Source organism: Ambystoma mexicanum, chromosome 3p (genome assembly GCF_040938575.1).
Source record: "Ambystoma mexicanum isolate Mex_15411 chromosome 3p, UKY_AmexF1_1, whole genome shotgun sequence".
NCBI classification, from domain to species: domain Eukaryota; kingdom Metazoa; phylum Chordata; class Amphibia; order Caudata; family Ambystomatidae; genus Ambystoma; species Ambystoma mexicanum.
Window position 1 is genome coordinate 806,548,431 of NC_090925.1, and position 19,048 is coordinate 806,567,478.

Below are 19,048 nucleotides of genomic sequence, written 5' to 3' on the forward strand. Positions count from 1 at the left end.
TGAGTCTCATAGGACTCAATAGGAATGGGGATGACGGAAGCACCGGCACTGTGGATAACGGTGCCGGTGGTTCTGTGAAAGGCTGCTGGCGGGTGCCATCCAGCCCGCCAGGTCTCAACTGGCGGGCAGGACGGCACCTGCCCGCAGACTCTTAGTGTGCCGGTCCAGTAAAAACGGTGCTGGTAGGCATACCGGCACCCTTGTTACTGGACTGGTACACTCATAATGAGGCCCAATGTCTTTATCCTTCAACGCGTAGCCTTGCCTGTAACAGTGTAGCCTTCCACAATCGCATGTATCACAAACGGGGCTCTCCCTTTCTTTGAACTCACCGGCTGTGATTGCTTTCGCGCGTCCTTCTGCTTTCAACTTGTCGAGATGAGGGTCTTGCCCATCTGCCCCTCAGACACTATAGGGTGGCCTCGCGGGCCATTGAAGGAAACAAGCAGTTTGCTGGCGCATGGAGAAAAGGCACTAGCCGGCCCCTCAGCTCCCTTCTCTGAACTCTGACTTCTTGGAGACACGGCTTCCTCGCCACGCTTTCTCCTGCCTCAACTCACAGCCCATCAGCTTCTAGGCATCCCGTTCTCCCTGGCCTGGTTCATAGCAGCTCTCCCTCGGCTGCCCCTCTGTCTCGCCATCGAGCTTGCATTTCTTCTTGGCCCTTGTCTCGTTCCCAATGTCTCTGTGTGCGCCACCTTTTATAGTTTGAAAAATGGTCTATGAGTTCCAGGTGTGTGTGATTGTGACTGAGTGCCTGACCCTGCCTGACCTTATTAGTGGGTCAAGGCCAGTACATGTTACTAGTAGTAATCTTCCTAGTCTCAGTCTTCCTCTTCTCAGTAGTTGGGCTGATAAGGAAAGGAGAGGAATTATGGGAGTTGTAGTTTCCCATAAAGGTAGAGAGAATATGGGGTAAATAACTGTCAGGAAATGGAGGATACCATGTCTCTCCTTCCGGTGTCTCCTCCCCAATCCCCGAGGACCCCCTACCCAGGTGATCCTCCTTCGCTCGCTTGCTCGTCCACCCACACGGTCAGGATCCAATAGCGATGGCCCTTCTCTGACCACCTGAATAAGGGATCCCCGGGGACCGAGTCGTGGAACACCTTCAGGTTTTTCACATGGACGCGACTGCTTTACAGGGGAACCACAAAAGTAAATCCACATTACCCTGGTCTTTTCCCTTTCTATGTTCCACCATGAAGCAGTAAGGTTGCAAGTTCAAAAGCCATTGCATAACCCACGGATTTGATCCCTTTCACTGACTTATCCATACAATAGGAGAGTGGTCAGTGTTTAGTTAGAATTTTCTTCCTGATAGATAGGACTTAAGATGTAGGATGGCCCAGTTTATAACAAGAGCTTCTAGCTCCAAAACAGAGTAATTTTTCTCCTTGGGTAAGAGTTTCATACTGGCAAATAGTATAGGGTGTTCTAAGCCATCATGACTTTGTGATAAGACAGTGCCAAATTCAGTCAGGGAAGCACCTGTTTGAAGAATGAAAGTTTTGGAAAAAGTCTGCCACTTTTAAAATGCTGACTGCAGGCGACCGCTCCGCTACAATGCAATTCTTTCACTTTCATACGCACACTGGGTTTCCTCGCATTCTCATGAAACTCACTGGCTGCAACTTACTTTTCTTCGACCAGATGCTTCCTGGGATTTCTGGTCAGGGTCTCATCGCCTGACCCTCAGATACCCCTGGATGGTTACTGCCATTTAGGGTAACGAGCAGTTCTTGGCGACAGTAAAAGGGAATAGTATCTTCCACGGTACCCTTCTACCGCCTTCTCCGGCTTCTTGGAGACACGGCTCCCTTGCCAAGCAGTGACAGCTTTTCTTGCTCTGCTTTCCTTCAGGGTCCCGGCGTCCCATTCTCGTCTGGCTTTCAGCTGGCCACGATGACTCTCCTGCTGCTTTCTCGTTCTCTTCAACTCCCCCCAACTCTCTCCTTCAACTCTCTGTGGACTACACTTTTTACACACCTGTGAGTCTCTAACAGGCTGCAGGTGTGACATGCCTGACCTTCAGTTTAATAGCCTTCAGGATCCCTCTTCTTGGTCCCAGTACTATAGTGGTGTTTCCTATGGGTAATCTTCATTACTCTTGGGGTTAGTTTGTTCTTCTCAGTACTTGGTCTGATTTCAAGGGGAAAAGTAGGGTCTGCGTAACACTATCATCCAAAGGCTTATGGAGGGTAAGGTAAATCACTGCCAGGAAATGGGGGATACCATGTCTCGCCCTCTGGCACCCTCTCTCCAATCACACTCCACCCATTTGATCCTCCCTTGCTAGTCAATCCGCAGGGTCGGGATCTTGCCGCCGTGTCTTTCTATTGGTTACCTGAGGGGGCGTTCTACGAGGGCTAAATGTGAGAATGCCCGCAGATTTCTCACAATGTCCTCTTGGTTCGTTTTGCTTTCCTAGTCTTGCTCTCCTAAACAACAAAGCTCACTTCACAAGCAGCATTGGCGTTGTCACAGCGTTGGCAATTTTTGCTTGCAATGGCTTCCTTGGGTGCATTGCGCCGTCAGTCATTATTGCTAGGCAATATCTTCTATGCTTACATCACTCTACTTTGCTCTCAACTTGACTGCTTGTGAGATCCAATAACGAACGCGCTATCATTGTCACAAGGTTTATTATTTGCGCACTGATTACTCTCTTGCAAATTATATCTGTATTCTTGTTGCGGTTCTACCATACTTGTTTCTTTGTTTTTTATGCCACCGTCATGACTGTGTAGACTTCTTCACATTCGGGTTCTCCACTTATCAGAGCTTGTAGGGCTCTCCATGGCTTACCCGTCTCGTCGCCAAAATGAAGACTGCACAAAGTCGTCTGTGAGGGAATCTTATGTTTATTAAAACACATTTGTCTCATTTCCACCAACTCGTAACTATTCCCACCTTGCATACATAGCATACCCATATTACACATCACAATGTTCCATAACAGTTCCACCCAATTAGAATGCACAATAACAATACGGTAAAACAAGTAAGATGCTTGACTCAAAAACATATTGGAATGAAGATTTTACTTCTGTAATGTCCTGTCAGATACAACATTGGACATGCTCAGTAAATATTCTCTACATTAGCATTAAGAGAATTGTAACTCTGGGAAAAAAATAATTTGTTGTTAAGTCTGTTTCAAACCGTATTCCGTAATGGTTCAGTCACATCACACAGCAATCTTGCTCTTAATCTTTTCATAACAAAGTCTGTGCTAGGAGGGACTACACCTCTGTATGTGATCATTATTGGTTTTACCTGTGCATTTGATGGTGTTGAGCATTGGGCCCTTTGGGCAAGCTACAGAATTGAGACATTCCTTTAGGCCTACTAAAAATACGTTTGCAACTTTACAGTAAAACCTCAGTGAAAGTTGGACTGCACAGCAAAGGGAGATTCTCTTCCAGGATAGCTACGGAGTGCAGTCTTAAGCAGTGCAGTGTGCTTGCACCTCTGCTTTTTACCCGTTACGTTGCGTATTTGCCTGGAAACCTGCTTGCCATAAATCATTTTGCCCCCAAAATAGGAAGGGAACATGTTCCCTGGTTAGCCTATGAAGATGATGTGATCCTGTTGGTTCACATGCCTGTAGGATTGAATAGGTTCCTTGAGGCTCGCCAACAATATACTGTGCACAATTGTTTACAGGCGAACATCAATAAAACTAAAATGATGTGCTCTGGAACATAGAATAAAATCAAAACTAAGAATAGGTTGGTGGGCAGATAGGCAATTGATCAAGGGTGGAAATATTTATTTTGGAACGCAAATCAGCTCTAAAAGAAATAACTGCTGCCACAGAAAGGGAAAAAGCAAGAGTAGTGTCCGTAATGACTTCCTTTACAGGTTTTGCAGCAAAGAACCAATGATTTAGTCTCAAGGGACTTATTTGTTTTTTTAATTTGTTTACATTTGTATAGCGCGCAAAGCAGCCCACAGGCATAGTGGCGCTGTTACTTGTGGGGAACTTAGTTACATGGATGACAAGTGGGATAATCATATATAGCATTGGGCATTTAGTACATTTTACATGCGTAACATAGTTGCAGTACATGGATATCAAGGTATTACTCTTGCTTACTCACAAAATGTTATTCAATCGATCTTTTATGGGTTAGAATCTTCGGCTGGAATTTCTTAATAATGTTGAGGGTAAATTATTAGCACTGGTACTGTCTCTGCCTCAATGCACTCCTATTGCGGCAGTTAAATTAGTTAGGATTGATGTCAATTGCTACTTCCTTTGCCATGGGAGGGGTACATTATATCTGAAAGCATGCAAAATCATCTGATAATAGTTAATGTAACTGTATTATCAACAGTGCACTACCTGTAAATGACAAACAAACCTTACATCCGTTTTTGTAAAAACACACAGATTACAGTGAGTCATCCAACTTGCCAGACTCTCCTGATTCGTGCCTCACAACTCATGACATTTTTTGCTACTGGAAAACCACTGGATTCCTGTGAAATCTACCTGACTTTTACTCTTAGTAAAAGCAGGCAGATTTCAAAAGCAGTCCCCTGTAGATCGCTCACACAATCTTTAAATGTGGGTAGCATTTACATTTTATTTAAGACACTTTCTGGCGAAGTGAGGAGTAAAGGTGATTTCACCTGTGCTTTACTATTTACTTTTCCACTAAGTAGTGGAAACAATTACATTAGGGAACCTTTTGTACAAAAGTGCAAACAGAAGTGGTCCCTACTATGATACTTAGGATTCAAAACATAATGACCCCCATACTTTTATATACATATTTGTATCAACTTGAGCTAGAAATATACCTGGTGCAGTAGCAACATTGCAGACTAGGCTCAAATTCCGGCTTCACCACTTAACCAAAGTGTGTGATCTGTACATCTCGCCTTACCTGCCAGAATTAGGTGCACTTGGGAAGTGTTCCCGTTCCCAGTGTACACTATTCTGAAAAAAGTCTCACTCAAGATTTAATAGACTAGTTTGCTCCATATGTAATAACAGTGACCCTTCATATTAACCACGCAAAGTAACAAGTGTTGTTTCCAAATGTGTATGTCGGCCTGAGGATATAGGTCACATTTCCAAAAGCTGTTGCATCATGATCCGGTTACTTACCGGCAATCTTCATTACTCCTAGCCTTACTCTTCCTTGTTACGGTACTTATTTGTGAGGTTCCCGACCTCCATCTCATGAATCCATTCCATCTTTTCTTACTAACACCCATACCTCTGCCTCCATAGAGTCCAATACTCGTCCCACCCCCTACAACATGTTAGTTTCAATACCCCCTAACACATCAAAGAAGATTTTTCACGCCGCGCCAGGGCGGGTGAGGAGGGTCGTCATTTCTGTGATGAGGAAGAGTAGGACTAGGAGTAATGAAGATTACCAGTAAGTAATGTGATGAATCCCAGTGTCTTGTCACTGCTTCCATGGGGGAGGCCCCTTTCCATGAAGCCAGGGAGTTGAGGCCGCAACCCGATATTCTTCCTGGGGGTGGTACTCAGCGGATGGATCTCGTAGGCAGGGAAACTCTTCATGGGACCAGTGACGATGACTCTGGAAAAATGGGGTATCCCCGCCAATCACCTGACCCTAGACCCCCTTTTTATGACCACAGTAACAGTCCCTTCCTTCCTACAGTCATGAGATATTGCCACACTAGCATTTCCCTCATAAGTACTGGGACGAGGAAGATTAGGCGTTACCTAAGTGAAGATCCACTTCCTAGTACTGTGATGAGGTGGCACTCCATTGACACACAAGGAAGCCAGAAGATCAGTGCTGTGACGAGGGAGAAGCACGTAAGCATGAGGATCACCTTGGAGAACCACAAGTAACAGTCTAGTGATTGCTGGTTTCCAACTGGTCCCTCTAGAGTGGAAAGAGATGAGGGAAACTAGGCAGTGTTGTCAAGCCTTCCCTGGAGGAGCAGGAATCATGTGCTGGAATAAAAGGGGCTGTGGACCACTGCGCTACCCAGAGAAAGGAGGAATCCTTGATCCCCAGCAGCCAGTGGGGAACTGAGGGAAGCTGGAGTCTCCCTTACTGGGGGAACCAAGAAGACCAGTGTGCCTCCCAGAAAGGGGGGGCCTTGAACCCCAGCAGCCTGTGGGGAACTGAGGGAGGCTGGAGTCTCCCTCACTGGGGGGACCAAGAAGACCAGCTTACCTCCCAAGAAGTGGGGAACCCTTGAGCACCAGCAGTGTGCAAGGGACTAAGGGAACTTGAAGAGATCAGCTGGCGAGCCGTCAAGAGAAGACCGCGAGAGCCCAAGGGAAGCAGCATTTCCGGTGTTGCCCGAAGACCGGAACCCTCATGGACCAAGTGCAAAGGTACACGGAGGAGGACCTAGAAGGCTCAGAGAGACCCCAGAGACTGTGGTTGGGAGGGGCTGAAAGAGCACCCCAAAGAGACAGAGGGAGGCGTGGCAGAATAATGATCCAGGCCTAGTCAAGAAATATTGTAAGAGGGGTCGGGGACCCTAACATTACGAAACCAAGAGAATGATGCACACAAGAATGCCTAGCAGGCTAACGAACTGGGCCTAAGAGAAGCAGGCTACAAACCTGAGAAAAGGGTCCGGGACCCATATGTGAAGAGCCAAAGTAAAGGGGTCTGAGACTCAAGGCATTCCCTATCCGGAGAGCACACCATGGCTGCCAGCTGAACTGTGACATTATTAAGTGGAGGGGACTGGGACCCACATTTGAGAAGCAACAGAAAAGGCGTCTGAGAGCCAAGGCAGTCCTTGGCAGGAGAGTATACCAGGGATGCCAGCTGAACTATGCAGCAGTCTTCCAAGACACAGTACCTGGGTGAAGGGCGAAAAAAGTTGGCTGTGCCAGGAAGAGCAAATAAGGGGAAGAGAAAATATTACCCTTGACCAAGTTGAAGGAAGAAAGACTGATCTAGCGCCTGACAGGAGATTATACCAGGCAGGCTGGGGGTGATAAGAAGGTGATGAACTGTATATCACAAATACTATGAACATTGTAACCAGGGGAAGAGAGTCATTCATCCTGGTGCTGTTTGTAAGAAGCCAAGAGAGGAGAGGTGTCCGCCTGCACTGTGAACATTGTAACCAGGGTAAGAGAGTAATATTGCCTGGTGCTGCTTGTAAGAATCCTAAGAAACCACGAGAGGAGAGGTGTCCTCCTGGCACTGTGAACATTGTAACCAGGGGAAGAGAGTCATTCCGTCTGGTACCGTTTGTAAGAATCCTAAGAAGCCAAGAGAGGAGAGGTGTCCTCCTGGCACTGTAAACATTGTAACCAGGGGAAGAGTCATTCCGCCTGGTGCTGTTTGTAAGATCCCTGTGAAGCCAAGAGAGGAGAGGTGTCCTCTGGTTCATTTGGTGTTTGTGAGAGCTTGGAGAAGAGGTGTCCTCTTGATACTCTGAACTTTGTGGAGAGTCGGAAGAGGAGCAACCTCTTGGCATTTGCAAATACTGTGACATGGGAAGGGTAGTAATTCAGCCTGGGGTTGCTTAGAGATCTTTTTGTTGGAACTTTGAACTCTGACTTTGATTTAACATGGAACTTTATGTTGACCTTTTTTAGGAGAACTGAAACCTTGGGCAGGAAGCCATTCGCGCAGGCGAAATTCCAACGTACAATTGGACATTGGACATGGTCCAGAGGAAGGGAGTCATTCCGATGGATCAGGAGGTCCCTTTATCCTTTTGTTATTCGTTATAAGTGTTAGGGTTGGAAATATGCGTTTTGACACAGGACAGCGGACTATTTTGATTTCAACTGGACATTCTAGCAGAGTCCTTTTTGTTGAGGTAGGGCAACCTCTCTTAGTCATAGGGAGGGACAAATAGTGTTTTTCTTTATTTTCTTTATAATAAAAGTCTTTATCAACCAAAATGCCACCACTGTGTCAGCGTCCCACGTCTGCAAGCGGCTCATTGCCGCCACCTCCCTCTTCCTCATCCCAGTACTTGCATGTGAGGCAAACCAAAGACAGCAGTGAAAAAGTAATCCACGAAAACAAAGACATAGACCAACCAGTGTGTAGTTGCAACACCCCATCACCAACCTTATTACACAACACAACAAATCACCCCTGAGTAGCCGCTCCAGCACTTAACAACCCTTCTCCAAAGGATAAAGATCCTTTAAGTGCAAATTTAGGTGATAATGGGCCTAATTATGACATCGGCGGTAGCCGTGCCTCTAATACAGCCACGGCTGATGCCGGTGTCATTTTTTTCCGGCGCCTGCAAATTGGCAATTACCGGGTCATTACGGCCCTGCCGGACCCGGTAATTGCCCATTTGCGGGCGCTGGAAAAAAGATGCTCCCCATTCCCATTCGGCCCCATAGGGCTGAATAGGAATGGGAGGGTGGATGCACTAATACCGTTCATAACGGTGCTGTTGCATCCGACATGCTGTGCTCGCGGGTGCCTTTCGGCACGCCAGGTCCCACCTGGCGGGCAGAAAGGCACCCGCGAGCACAACTCGTAGTTTGCTGGTCTGGGAACTACCGTACCGGCAAGCTTACCGGTACCAAATTTACTGGATGGGCAAACTTATAATGAGGCCCAATGTCTTTTAAATGTATTCAGGTCGGCCAGGTAGCCGCCCTGAAGATTTCCTTAGTTGGCACTCCCCTTACCTCCGCCTAAGATGCCGCCATGCCACTTGTAGAGCGACCCTAAACAAAAGCTGGCAAATAAATCAGTTCCCCAGAACAGGCTAAGGCACTGGCCTGCCTAATATAAATTTTAATGGTAGTGACTGGTGCCTTTAGGCCAGGCAATGTCACAAACCGACTGTTAAGACTGTCAAAAAGACACTGTTCTGTCCAGGGAAGCCAAGACAGCTCGTTTCACAGTCAAGTATGCCACTGCTCTTCTTCGGGCGAGTTGGGACTGGGAAAGAAGGATGGCAGCACCATATCTTGCGTCTGATGGAACTTGGAAAGGACTTTAGGAAGGACACTTGGATCGCATCGAATGAACCAGAGTATCTGGGAGAGCTCGCAGGAATGGAGCTGTGCATAACAAAGCTCCAACTTCACCCAACCTCCTTGCTGAGGTAAAAGCCACCGAAAACACAGTTTTCCATGTAAAACATTTTATATCAACAGCCTCCACCGATTGAAAAGGAGAGTCCTGTAGAGCTCGCACAACAAAGAGAAGGCCCCAAGGAGTAACATCAGCACACACCATGGGCTTAGACAAGAGAAAACCTTTTAACAGCTAGGAGACCAACGGTTCACACCCAGAATGCAGAACCCAGGGCTTCCTGAATGCCTGGATCGCTGCCCACTGTGTCCTAAGAGAGGGCACTGCAAGAACCAAGTCCCAGGCATCATGCAGAAACTGCTAAGTCAAAGGTGCAGAACAGTCCAAGGCGCAAACCGATTTCCTAGTGCACCACTTTGCAAAGGTCTTCCAATGCGCCTCATACACCTTCAGCCTTGACTTCAGAATGGCAAATGACAATTGTGTAGTCAAGTCCTGTCTGCGTAATCCCTGCCTCTCATCCTCCAAACAATCTCCCCCCCACCTCCAGACCCACGCACCCAAGTTGGAATCCGACAGGCACGAGGGTTCAGCTCCATCCAGAGAGGACACAGGAGCGAGGGCAGTAACCATCCCTGTGCCACAGCCACGTCAAGAGGATGAGGGTACCAAGAGCGCCCAAAGTCCCAAATCTTCAGCAGCCCCTTGGAAATCCGCGGGATTGGAGGAAACGCATAAAGTCGCCCCTGTGGCCATTCCAGTGTCATGGCATTCACACCCCAAGCCTCTGGAGATGGGAACCTGAAGCAAAACCGGGGCAGTTGAGCATACTTCGGTGACGCAAACAGGTCCAGCACCGGTCACTCGCACTTCCGACAGATGATGCGAAACACCGACCTGCGCAAGATCCAGTCTGACGATGGGAAAATCCTGCTCAGGCCATTGGCCTGGACGTTGTCCACCCCGCAGACATGAACTGATCCTAAGGACAGCAGGTTGCTCCCTGTCCAACATCCCAACTGGAATGCTAGAGACTCCAGGCGATGCGACTTCGTACCACCCTGTCTATTGACATACGCCAACGTATTGTCCGTCTGGACCAGAAGCGCTGACCCCTGGATGGCATTAGACAATGTTTGCAGAGCCGGGAAGATCACTGTCAGCTCCCTCCAATTGAATGATTGTGACGCCTGCATCGGTGTCCAGCACCCCCAAGCACTCTGGGCCCCAAACACTGCCCTGCACCCGAGGCCGCTGGCGTCTGTAGTAACAATGTTCAGTAAGGGGTGAACCAACGGAAAACCCTGTCACAGATTGTCCAGATCCATCCACCACTGGAACTGAACCCTTAGATCTGGGAGAATATCAATCCAAGATTCGTAGATCTGGGAATACGTCCTAAGAGGGACATAAGCAGACACATGTGCAGACGTGCCCACGGGACTACAAAGGCACATGCTGCCATGTGACCCTGTACCCAGAGAACTTCCCTGGCTGTAACCTAGTCTTTGCTCAGCAGAAGCCCCAGAAGAAGATGTAAGAAGACTTCTTGGTCTATTGTAAGCAGAACCTGCCTCTGTACGGTCCAGAAACGGGCCCCTATATATATTGTAGATCCTGAGAAGGGTCCACACAAGATTTGTCCCAATTGATCAGGAACCCCAGAGATTCCAACACTCCACAGACGATGGTTACCTGCTCCATTAACAGCTCCCTGAAGAAAGACTTGAATAACCAGTCGTCCGGGTACAGAAACACCTGTATCCCCCTGACATGCAGGAGTGCCACCACCGGCCCCAACACCTTCGTAAATACCCTGGGTGTTGTCTTGAGGCCAAAGGCAAGGTCCTGGAACTGGAAATGTCTGCCCAGAAAGAAAAAAACGCAGATACTTCCGATGCGACGTCCAAATGGGCACATGAAAATACACCTCCTGGAGCTCCAGTACGCCAAAAGGTCCAACTCCTAGATCTAAGGGAGGCTCATTTGCAGACTCTCCTTCTTGAAACTGAGAGTGTGCGTGCATTTGTTCAACATCTTGAAGGCCGTGATTAGCCGGAATTTGCCATTGGGGTTGCACCACAAATATGCAGAGTAGAACCCCATGGCCCTCTTCATCAAGGGAACCTCCTGAATTGCCCCCATCTTCAAAAAGGCCAGGACACTCTGGGTCATGGTCAGCTTGCACTCTGCCCTCCAGGTTAGCCGAGTTCCCAATGCTCCTGAGTACAGGAAGAGTGAGACAAATTCGATCTGGTACACCCACCAAACAATCCTGTTCACCCACAGGTCAGAAGACACGGTCCTCCAGGATGGCCAAAACCAAAAGAGCCTCGCCCCAAAACCTTTGGCGTGAAGACTTCTGCAAAGGCGCCAGAACAAAGGGTTTTCCAGACTTCTGCGGCCCTCTTAATGGCTTCCGCCATTAGGCTTCCGAAACTCCGCCTGGACACAGCATGACTCAGAAACGGCATGGGGCCACCATAAGCCCCGTCCCTGGGCGTCATCTCAGAGCGTTGACAAAGCTTGTCACCATGCTTAAACCGCTTTGAAATCGCGATGTACCCTGTCCTTCAGAGAATCACCAATCAACATCTTGCCCTCAAATGGAGTCTTCTAGGCCACAGCTTTCTGATGCCCATCAGAATGCCAGTCACGGAGATGCAAGTGACGGCGGCCCAAGACCGCAGCCCCCATGGTCACTGCTGCAGCACGAATCCCATCCTACAAAGGGATAGTACTGGAAGTCTTTAATTTTAATTCTAGCTACTGTTATGTGGCAACACCCTGCATTGTTTTCCACAGGGATAGTACTGTAGGTCTATATTTTTGATTCCAGCTACTGTTTAGTGCAACTATCCTGCATCTTTTGCAGAGACAGTATCGTAGGTCTGTAATTTTGATTCAAGCTACTCTACCTTGGATACTTTTCCACGGGGATAGTGCTGTGGGCCAGTATTTTGAATCTAGCCACTGCTTTGTGCCGCTGCTTTGCATCCTTTCCACAGGGGTGGTGCCATGGGCCTGTAATTTCAATCTAGCTGTATTTTGAACCGAGCTACTGTTTTTTGCTACTACCCTGCATCTTTTTCCACAGGGTAGTCCCGTGGGCCTGTATTTTTAATCTCGCTGTATTTTGAATCAAGCTACTGCTTTGTGCCACTGCCTTACATCTTGTTCCACAGGGATAATGCCCTTGGCCATTAATTTGAATCTAGCTGTATTTTGAATCTAGCCACTGATTTGTGCTGCTGCTTTGCGTATTTTCCACAGGGATGGTGCCAAGGGCCTGTATTTTGGGTCTGGCTGTATTTTGAATCTAGCTACTGCTTGTGCCACTACCTTGCCTCTTTTCCCACAGGGCAGGGTTTTAGGACTGCACTTTGAATCTTGCTGTTTTGTGCCACTGCTGTGCATTTTTCCCACATGGATTTTTGAATTCAATGTATCCTAGGGGAATGAACCTCGAATGGGACCTGTACTGTTTCTTGTGATCTGAGATATTGTTTGTTATGTTCTTGAATATATTCTTTTTTGATCTGACATGTTGTGAAATTTGAAATCTACAGGATTGTGAAGTTTTTGAAGCTCTAGGGAGTATTCATCACTATATAATGCTTCTTGACATGTGGCTGTAATACATTACCATTACAATACGGGGATGAAGAATTGGCACATGGTTTACATGATAGCCACGTTGTCATTGTGCAATTGTGATTGAAGAAACATGTTGTTATCCTTTGTTTTTTAGGTGTATACAATGCAGTAACGTAACTGTTATTTTTATGATTCTCGACAAAGATTCTGGTCAGACTGGGTAATGTCAAAGGATGAATGGACCATTTAGTCAGAAGATGCTATTCGAATTCTTGAACAATTTTGAGTAAGGACGAACATATTATTATATTCTATCTGTCACCTAATCCAATGAGAGAGAACGTTTTTTAAACATACTACAAATCCTATAGAAACTGGCATCACCATGTCTTACTCCAAGATGGCCGCCATGAATACGGGCAGGTAATCCAAATCCTTTATGGACAGAGCAGCCGCCATTTTTCTTACAAAGATGGCGTATTGTAAGAAGCCCAGTGAAAGGTCTAGTTATAATTAAATTACCCAGAGCGAGTGATTTGGCTTCGCTTCCGAATGGCGGTAGGGGGAGAAGTATAGTTTACCGGTATTCCTTGGCAAATGAGTTGCCATTACATACAAGGGTGTATGTGAATGCGAAAACACCAGGCTTAAAGATAACGATTATCCTGGATGCGCTGCACAATTCCGGATCTGTGATACGGAACAACAGCAGTTTTTGGATTGGATTGGACAGTGAAAACAGTCGGTCAACTTTAAAGGTAATAACTCATTCGGTACTGTTCCTCTTGGGGATGTTAGTTAGTGTACATTGATCTGAAGCAGATTGGCAATATGTATCCTTATTTTCGAAACAGGGATCTCAAATGCTGGATGCGTAAGACTAGAAGGTTCAGACCCGTAACCACCCGTACCTCTTTCCATAAATGAACAACCCCGCCAAAACAGGAGGAACCTAACATAGTTATCCGCAGGTATGCTTTTGCGTCATTCTAAAATGATTATTTAACAATTATATGGTCCAGAGAGGTGACGTTTGGATGCATATTTCCTTCACAGCTCAAGTTTTTCACCTTATAGAGTACTCTGTCAACAGAGCATATCCCGTTGAGGACTCAACTCAAGCAGAACAGACACCCAGAGGTGAGCTCCTATCAATTAGCGATGATTTATAAATAATCACATGTAATTTTCGTACCTCAGAAGATCTATTTACTGTGCGTGACACCGCACCTTATAGCGAAATGTCCCGCCTCAGATTTTCTGTGTGGTACAGTTAACACACTGTTGTGAAGCATTAAACTCTTAGGTTTAATCTCTGAAGCTTAATCCTATTACTTTCATTTGATTTTAGGAGTGCTAATCATTCACCTGACTGATAACATTGTATATATCTGATTGATGAGTGTAGAAGACACAGGTCAGTGTATGGAACCATAGAAAGATTCTTATTTCCTTGATTATTTCAATTTAACAGTTTATATTTACATTTAGTATCAGAAACAATTACTGACACTCTTATTTATTTATTTTTATTAACCTAATAGGAATACTTACAACGATATCAATACCTGAAGAAGGGCAATTAGCCCGAAACGCGTAGTAATAGACTAGTGGAGCATATTAAGATGAGCATCAACAACAGACTCCTGGTCTGGATATCGTGACATTTGTATGAAGTCGAACTAATAATTGAAGATGATTAGTAATTATACATTTCAAAGTATATTGATTCTTTTTTTTTTAATTACTGTGATTGTGAACAGTTTCTATTATGTGAATTTCTTTGAAATGAATTTGGTTCTCATGTGAACCTTCACTTTGTGACAGTGCCTACATTGACTGTTATGAATTTATCTGACCTGCAAACCATAAAACTATACATTTAAGGTTTATGTATTTGACATTTATTAAGATTAATTAAGAGAAGAAATACTTTTGAAATCTTGAGTGTATCAGCAGTGCACCTATTTGTGTCTCAGTGTGATTCTGTGACACCTTGTTTGTTTTCTAATGTTCGTCAGATCTGGTAGCACAGATCTAATAGGTAAGCACCTAGATTATTAACTCAATTCCTTTTACGTACTTATCTTTGTTTGTGACATACGAGTGCACCTCTACAACCAATCCATGCCATTTTTCCAACAGGGTATGGTGTCATGGTCTGGTATTTTAAATCTCGCTGCTATCTGGTGCCACGCCCTGCATCTTTTCCCACAGGAATAGAGCTGTAGGCCTGCATTCCGAAGCCTAGGGACCTTCTGGTACATATAGCACTGTTATCTCGTTGGAACATAGTCGCATGCCGCCCGTGGCACGGGCTCTCACCCACATACATCTTACCTGACCATTAGAAAACAGCTGAGTCCCTCAACAAAAATTCGGTTCAGCTGGGCACATAATCAGTCTCCTTGACTCTCCTACTCTCCCGACAGTCTATCACTACACCCATCTACTAGCCAGATCTCGATGGGTCGCTAGCAGGGACTTAGCCACCCCTCCCTACTTTCGTGCTTTGGACCTCCAAGGGCGATCACCGCATAGCGCTTTGAGGCCATACCAAAGGCATTGGGCGCTATACAAATACCATATTACATATGCCAAATCCGACAGGAGCTCCACCTGAGACTGCATAGCCTGAAACAGGGGAGCACAGTCCGCCCCATCCTGCACAAGCTGAACCAATTTACGAAAACCACCCAAAGCAGTCTTTGCCATCTAAGAGACGTATATGGCAGCCAAAAGGCCATGTGCGCCCCCCTCATAAGACCTTTTCAGGGCTGAATCCAACTGTTTGTCCACTGGATCCCAAATGGCCCCCTCCTCAGCCGCCATCGACGAGCAACCCATCAAACTGGAAAGGGCGGTATCCACTTGAAGTCCCTGTGGCAGCGCACCCTTTTGTCCATGCAAGGGATTTAGCTTGGCCATAAATCGAAGAATCAACACCTTCTGACGTTCCCGCCAGTCCTTAAGGACTTCCTCCCGAATCCAAGGAAGCAACAGCAGTCCTGTCATGATAGTATGCTGGAACTGGCATGGAGAAGGCCTGGACCCGGACACCGCGCTAGGCACAGGGGGCGGTTGATCAAACTCAATGTACTCTGCCACCTGCACCAAACCTACAGCTAGTGCCTCTTTATTCAGATACTTCCCTTTAGAATCTTCAGTATCAGCCTACATCACAGATGAAGACAAGGATCCCCCCTCTGGCCCCATCCGAAGAAGAAGCAGACGATAGCACCAGAGACTTGGAGCATCTGGACTTCTTCCGCACACCATTCTCCCTCGTAAGGGCCTTCCTACAATTGCAGACCATCAGACAGTGCAGCAGTCCTTTTACGCTTGGAGAAGGAAAGCTGGTCAAAGTGTGTAGACGACAACAGGGAACTTGCCGTGTCGCTCTTCGTCTCCACAAGCTTCAGTTAACACCACCGTTTTCCAGGAGCCATGGCAGTCAGGTACAACAGGCAGAAAAAAATCAGGCAACCACCATCAAAAATGTCTGCAAGGCAGCAACAGAAATCCACAAACACTGCAACAGGATCCAAGAGCAGGGCACCAGCACAGTCAAAAGACCAGAAGGCAAAGAAACTCAAGCAGAGCCCCTTAAAGTAAGGTACCAAGGATAACTAGGTGCATCCAATTTTAATCTGGCAAACCCATGCCGTGGCCTCCTTCCCCTGCACTGGGCCCACCATGTGACCCGCTGACCTAGTCAGGCAGCTTTGGAGCATTCACACGTCACTCTGAAAAAAAGGCATAGCAACCCTGACCGATGTCGTGCCTGCTACTGCACCCCACCGCATCCAGAAACACGCGCGGAACGAGCCACGCACATATACATATATTAATACCCCTTTTATGGAAGGGAAGGACCTCGCAGAGACATCGGGCCATGCCTGCATTCCCGAGCATTCCAATAACAATCCGACACAAAGGAGCCCTGTCTCCACATCACGAAAAGCAGCGCAAGACAGGGACCAGAGCAGACCAAGCCGTTAGATCCGGGAGAATGCACATGAGGGGGCAGGAAGACCCCCCTCCACCATATCTCATATGAGAACCAAGGGCCCCGCCCCAAGCACCCACTTACCGACGCCCAGGCCCAGAGCAAATCTCCAGCCCGGACAGGTGCCTAAAAAGGCCATCCATGGCCCCCTGAAACAGCCGGTCCTGCAGATAAGTGCCAGCTCAACCAGGCCCCCTGCTAAGCAAGGAGGCCTGGGAGACCACACACACCCTTAAAGCACTTCAACACTCAGCAGGGAGTGCACGGGAACACACAGGTGCCCCTCCAAGCCCATCAAGGAGAGGAATCGATGGAACAGCAGATGGCCCAGCCACCCACGGAAGATCCTGACAGGTAGGCAGGAAAAATAAAACTAACATGTTATGAGGCTGGGAAAGTATTTTACTTTCTGAGTGGTGGGGCAGGTACCTCACAAGTAAGAGGGACATGGAGCTATTGACTCTCTTGCCAGCATAATAGGAGTCCTTCACTCCCCCAAGATGTACTACAAAACTACAATTGTGTGTTTCAAAATACTATTAATCCACAAAAGGTCCCATTCCATGCTGTGATATTCAGGATGGGTCTGTCTTTCACAACAAGATGCTCGGACAATAAGCCCCTCCTCCACAGCCTGCTCAGAGTGGCCACATTGTTCAGAGACATATTGTAGGAGCGCCCTGAACCTGAGATGGAATATGGGCTGTGGCCATTGTTGTTCAGTGTTTGCAGAGGAGAGGAGGCATCATTCTGTATTCTATCCAGACAAGTCATGAAGACCTTGTGGGAGTGGTGGTAAATGGGAATGGTTGTAAGGAGTAGTCAATGAAAGGTGACTGGGTGTGAAATGTGAAGGGGGAGAAGATTAAATGAAAAAGGGGAGAGCGGATGAAAGATTAGTTGAATGATGTTTCTACACTACTGCACTGTGTTTTTCTCGGTCAGTTTAAGCATATAAAATAACATATATGTTGAATAAACAATGCTCACATTTTATTCTTAGAGAATGATTAATTGTGGTTCACCTCTCAGGCTCTTGTTAGAGATCTGCAGTGAACAGTTGTCATTGTTCATGCTGTGGTAAAGACAGTTTTCCTTTTGGGAAAGTGGAGAGTAGATGGAAGCTAATGAGAGGAGTGGATTGAAGGCGAGAGCGAGGGGGGACAGGTGGAAGATGTAGAAAATGGAAGTTGAACAGGAGTGAGTGTGTTATGGAAGATGACAAGGGAGCGGATGCAAGAGGAGAGCAGAATATTTTGCAAGGGGTACATCACAGCATGTGATTTTTGAAGGGATGAAAGATTAAAGGTGAAAGCCATACCTTTCAAGCTTTTAAAGTCCCCTGGGTGGGTGAAAACTGCCTATTTTCTTTTCAGTGGGTGAAAGCCCATTGACTGTATTAACAGTTAAGGGGCTTGGCGGGTGAGGGGCATGATTCCATAGCAGGAGACATCCGCCTAAACTACGTGAGTTGAGAAGTATGGTAAAGCAGCTGGCCCATTTGAGTGAATTGCGTGATCCTGGACAACCCACTTTATGTCAGCAAGATTTGGTGAGGTGAGCAGGCTGTTTCCTTCCGGTCATAAACCTAACCAACACAAATAGTAAAAAATAGAACTTACAATACCTGGAACATTTATCCCTAAAGTTCATCAATGTCACAGAAAACCAAGAATCTATGCAGGTGGCAACAGTGCATAAATAACATAACTTCTAACAGGCATTAAATCCTCCCACCCTAAATTCCACCTACCCAGGGCCCTCACTTTCTTCCACGCGGTCCTTTTCTGCCGCTGATGATGGATCACGCACATTCGAAACCTAATCCGTAAAGTTGTGGAGCTGAATCGAGGAAAGCTGCAGCCCCTCCTCTTCAGGAGGAATCTGACCCACCACCATGACCAAATACTGAACACCACGGAACCACCAACAATATTGACTAGAGTGCCCTACGTAAAAAAAGGACGTGATTGTCACGTGGTGTGGATATTTTGCACGGCCCTCTAATGTTCAACTCTTCACCAGGAAGAAGTGTGTGAATTCGCCGTCATTTACGGTTGCGAATCCACGCTTCCGTTTATTTAAAGAATGGACACTTACCTACACTCAGGTAACAGCAGATTAACACCGATAAGTTAGTTTTCCCCATCGTCTCCTTACATACGCGCGCGGCCGGTCTATCGTTTACTGCGTCAGCTAGTTCCAGGCCACACAGTTACAAACACGTGACGCCTTTAATATAGAAGCACTTTCAAAGGTAAGGCAGGCTTACAACACTAGGGCGGCAAAACGGTCCATCCACACTGTCCCCTGACATGTCATGGGATCTGACCAGGGCCAGATTACAGCTGGGCGGAAGTAATACCAGTCCCGGGGATAAATAGAACAAAAGCCCTGGAGTACCCAAGTACTGCTTCGAAATGAAAATGAATCAAAATGCAACGTCAACACTGGA

General features: G+C 46.8%; 1 protein-coding gene across 2 annotated transcripts in view; it reads right to left on the bottom strand.

Moving 5' to 3' along the window:
• The window catches only part of LOC138580911 (serine protease 27-like), a 761,370-nt gene extending 742,604 nt beyond the window's left edge, over positions 1–18,766 (bottom strand). The window contains exon 1 of one of the 2 annotated variants that reach the window (XM_069651842.1): positions 18,347–18,501. In XM_069651842.1, coding sequence (XP_069507943.1) covers positions 18,347–18,407 — 61 coding nt within the window. In that variant the 5' untranslated portion in view covers positions 18,408–18,501. Of the gene's footprint in view, positions 1–18,346; positions 18,502–18,693 lie in introns of those variants that run through there. The other variant, XM_069651841.1, reaches the window with a different exon arrangement.
• Between the last annotated feature and the right edge of the window lie 282 nt (positions 18,767–19,048).